Genomic DNA, 4,530 nt, shown 5'->3' on the forward strand with positions numbered 1-4,530 from the left:
GCTACTTGCTGTAGTCATTAACCTTTACCGAAAATTCATATTAAAGTTAAGACAGACAAGATATTTGACATTGTGTGAGGGGAGGGACCTAGAAGTCAAACCTTTATCTTTCTTACAAAATGCATGTTCTCTTTACCGGATAACACCAGGTCAGGGGAATGGAAGAGGCCGTACTTATGATTTACTATAAGAAATGAATGAAACGAAGAAATGGAAAAGAAGAGGTAAAAGTATGAGCCGTTGCTACCAAAGAACCTTTTAATCGATCAATACAATGAACAATAAGATTTTGTTGGGGTTGTACAACGAGGCTACGTACGTTCAAGAAATGGTCAATGGTAATGCAACAGAAAACTGACTGCTGAAGAAGGAACCTTTCTCTTGCTCTGCCTCTTCATGTCTCCGATCAATTATAAGATGGCCATCAGTAGTGTCAGATATAATTCAAGATTGTCTACTGCAGAAGGAATCCTTTCTCTTTCCCTGTCTCTTCAAGTCTCCGCAAAATCTTGCACTTCAAGCACACACTGCAGCCTTAAAACTGAAATGGTTCTTGTTTACCGTCTTGAATTCCAACCATTGACCACATCAGGAAAACTGGAAAAAGAAGCTCTCTACCAAACTCAGCCAAAACTTCTTGACCCCGAGTTTAGTTCAATGCTCGGGTAGGAGGCGTCGAACTAGTTCAGGAGAAGCGCTTTCAAGCTCTGCAAACATGTTTAAATCTCATTTAAAGGACCATCGATGGACGGACGACGATTACACAGGAAGGTGAATAAGGCATTACCTTTAGATGTGAAGTTGAATAAAGGAGGAAGAGGTTTGCCACTAAGCAAACATGTGTTAGGATCTCTCAATTCATCAAAGAATGGATGAGCGCAGGCCTCCAACTGTATCAATGATGACAAACATGTTTATGTCACTTGGAATACATACCAATGGCAAACCATTAATGATCAAAATAGAAACTAGCAAGATGTAGAGAAGACATTAATTACTACAATGAAAGTGAAACAGAAAAACTTTATTTTTATTTGGATGTATCATATACTTACCGCTGTAAGACGCAAATTAGGTGAGTATTGAAGTAGTGTTGACACAAGATCAATTGCCTCAGGGGGTACAGAATTTGCAAAAAACTGCATGTTGTAGACATGGTGCGTTATTGTTTGGAATTACTAGGAGGATCATCATTATATTACAGGTTCAGCTACCTTATGCCAAGGGTGACCTTTCATGCATGGAAATTTGAATTCTGAATAATTTGGGTTCATAGACTTGATTTCTTCATTTGTTGGGGTACCTAAAACCTGAGAAGGAACGACAATAAGTGAGATAAAAATTATTATTGAAAGACAAATGTCATTGACATAAAATTACCTTAATGATTTCCACGAGCTGATCAACACCACTTTCCCCTCGAAATAGAGGCTGCAAGAGGAATTCATATAGTAATTAGTTTACACTGCTTCACCATACTCATGGAGATAAACTTATTCAATATCTTATACAAGACAGACAATCACATAATAGGCATTAAGCAATCTAGCCTATGCCCTCATCCTATGAAGATAAACTTATTTTTAAACGGAATGATAAATGTGTATGTAATCAAATTATCAAAATACTAGATTTGCCTCTATATGGCATAATAACTAACCACCCAAGAACACTGTTACCTGTCCAATGAGAAGCTCAGCCAACACGCAGCCGACCGACCATATGTCAATAGCAGTGGTGTACTCTGTGGCACCAAACATAAGTTCAGGTGCTCTATAGTACCGTGAACAAATGTAAGATATATTAGGCTCCCCTGGAACCTGAAATGAGATGATGAGATATCATAGGAAACAACTATACAAGAGTCAAGCACACATTAGCTTACTTACCAACATTTTGGCACTGCCAAAATCACAGAGTTTTACTTGATGAGTGTGAGGATTAACCTGAAAATTGATAAATAGATTAAACCAACACTTGGAATAATGTCACGTCTTCATAATTTTGCATTAGAGGACTATAATGTGCTAGAATACATTTGCAAATAACCTTTTATCCTTATATTCATGTAAAGAATCTAGCTAGCTAGTTGGATAATTTTCCCACTTTTCATCCCCTAAATGTACTATTACAATAGATGTTTAGTTCGATAGAGTGTTTAACAAGTGATGGCCTTTCTATCCATGTCATTTGCACAAAATGAGCAGTTTATACTAGAATGCATATCAGCATATGTAACTCCAATATAATCTTTACCAATATGTTCTGTGGTTTAATATCCCGATGGCATACCCCTACAACTTGGTGTATGTAAGAAAGTGCATGAAAAATCTGCAGTCATAAATAAGAACAATCCATTTAGTTAGGAAAAGAGTTAGAAAGAGAGAGAAATCTTTGGAAAAGAAGTAAGGTAGAGCAACAAAATGTGAACCTGGAAGGTATACAGTTTTACATAAAGGAGTGGCATATGTTGGTTCATGCGATTGTAATACTTCAAAGTACGATAAAGAGTGTCGGAGATGTATTCGAGAACAAGGTTGAGGTAGAGCTCATCATTGTCGGTCGTCGAAAAGAAATAATGCTTTAGTTGAACTACATTTGGATGGTCAAGTAAGCGCATAGTTTGTAGTTCCCTATTTTTGTATCTCTTATCCTGTAAAACCTTCTTGATTGCAACTTCTTCTCCTGTTTCTAAACATTTAGCCTGCATTAGAAAAAGGAACCATAAGTTACAACGTTTCAGTTGTTTGAAATCTTAAAAAATAGATAAATAAATCTATAAAAAAAAAACCTGAAAAACTACACCAAATGAACCTGTTCCAACAATGCGCTCAGCCTTATATGACATCATCTGCAACATTTTAGTATTAAATCATCTAACCAGTTCGAGATGATAGAGAAAGCAAAAAGGAAACATCAGCATGAACAAGCTGTGATTCAAGCAGATAAGGAAAGTATATCACTGAATTTATCAACATTTGGCAAAGTAAGCAAATTGAATTAAACTAAAATTTAACAATGTTAACAAAATAATGATACCTTCTTAGGCCTGCCATCTCGTCCACCTATCGTGGTTGTGATTATTTGACCCGGCATAGTTCCATTGCCATTTACCAGTATATCATCTTGCACCTGCAAAAACATCATAAATTACATATGTAAGAATGCACTGAAAAGTAATATTTCAAACAAAAGTACATTGCGCAAATAACCTTCTCATGTTGTATATCTACTTTATTATCTCTGATTGCCATTTCATGCATTTTTTTCGGTAGTTGATCGACCTTTGTTGTTGCTTCAGATGTCAATGTTCTTGCATCAACATTCACATCTGACGAAGCCATATGTTGATCTAGAGTAGATATTTTGTTGTTGGCCATAGATTTTTCTGTAAGAACGTCCACTGCATCATCAAAATTTGTAGTTTTCTTTCCAACCTTCACATCCTGTGCGAACATTACATCGTTTGCTTGGTAAACAGATCCAACATAATTTCCAAACAAAATGAGTATGCTAGCCCAAACTGGAATAGGAAGATGGGCAACTCACGGGATCGGGGACGGAAGGGTGACCGGAGGTGATGTTCTTGATTCGCCGCATCATATGCATGTCTTGGTTCCGTCCGCTCTGCTCTTTTCTTCTTCACGCGTATGAATTGGAAGAAGAAGAAGAGAGAAGAGGGAAGGAGCTGGTTTTCTCCTCCTTTTTCCAGGATCTCTGTCTCCCCTCATTCTCCCTCCCTTTTGTATCATTCTTCTGGTGCGTTTTTGTCATTTTTAGAAATTGGAAATTGTTTTTTGAGGCGAGGAATGAGAGGTTGGAAATCCAACGCCACCACCGCTGGGTTTCAAGTTTCAAACTATGGTCTTCAGGCGAGCGTGAGAAGCGGTCTGCCGCAACTACTATTTCAACACACGATCACCGCTGTTTCACGTGCTCAATTAAACAAATAAATTGCACGAAAACGTGTTGCTCGATTAAATTAAGGATGAGATGATTTATGAACATTTCATGCGCTTTCCATTTTGTTTGATTTGGCAGATCACGTCGGCGGACTCGAATTCGAAGCCAAATCTTTTTGCCCGAAAAGAACATAGTATTGAATGGAAGTTGATACGGCGAGTGAGATGGGATCTCGTGGGGTTTAATGTTAAGAAAGTCTATTGTTGTGGTCATCAAATGACAACTCTGATGTCATACTAAAATAGGTCCAATGTCACATGCTAGGTGCATCGCTCAGTTGGACCGGACTCTATACTCAAATATAGTGGTCGAGCGCAAAATAAACCCCGTCATAAAGTTTGATCGGTCATATTATCTGAGCGGATGTCGAAATCCTCAACATAAACCCAGTTGACTCAAAGGTCAGTCGGACTTTAAGGGCTTAGCTCCTCACTTCTCCAAAATGCAGGGCTCTCAATTGACATCTGCCCCGCCCTAACGCCGGTCTGACTTACGGGGTCCAGCTCCCCATTTTTCATGAGTATAACTCCTAGTCTATAGCCGGGTTTGGCCCAGAGCTAGTCGGAC

At 38.3% G+C, this 4,530-nt stretch overlaps 1 protein-coding gene across 1 annotated transcript; it reads right to left on the reverse strand.

The window, feature by feature from the left end:
* Positions 1-222: 222 nt before the first annotated feature.
* On the reverse strand, positions 223-3,797 carry LOC122012841 (shaggy-related protein kinase alpha-like). Its single transcript, XM_042569499.1, has 13 exons — positions 3,550-3,797; positions 3,213-3,446; positions 3,040-3,132; positions 2,792-2,851; positions 2,432-2,704; positions 2,257-2,331; positions 1,890-1,946; positions 1,680-1,820; positions 1,381-1,431; positions 1,215-1,310; positions 1,056-1,139; positions 788-890; positions 223-707 (listed from the first exon to the last, which is right to left on the reverse strand). The coding sequence occupies exons 1-13, from the start codon at positions 3,607-3,609 to the stop codon at positions 655-657; spliced, it is 1,380 nt and encodes a 459-aa protein (XP_042425433.1). The 5' UTR covers positions 3,610-3,797; the 3' UTR covers positions 223-654.
* Between the last annotated feature and the right edge of the window lie 733 nt (positions 3,798-4,530).

The sequence above is a fragment of the Zingiber officinale genome, chromosome 8A, assembly GCF_018446385.1.
Source record: "Zingiber officinale cultivar Zhangliang chromosome 8A, Zo_v1.1, whole genome shotgun sequence".
Taxonomy (NCBI): domain Eukaryota; kingdom Viridiplantae; phylum Streptophyta; class Magnoliopsida; order Zingiberales; family Zingiberaceae; genus Zingiber; species Zingiber officinale.

Coding starts and splice junctions, on each gene's coding strand:
- LOC122012841 (XM_042569499.1), bottom strand. CDS start 3,609: ATGCATATGATGCGGCGAATCAAGAACATCACCTCCGGTCACCCTTCC. Junction 2,332..2,431: donor TAAAACTGTATACCTTCCAG/GTTCACATTTTG, acceptor TTATGACTGCAG/ATTTTTCATGCACTTTCTTA. Junction 708..787: donor ATTCAACTTCACATCTAAAG/GTAATGCCTTAT, acceptor ACATGTTTGCAG/AGCTTGAAAGCGCTTCTCCT.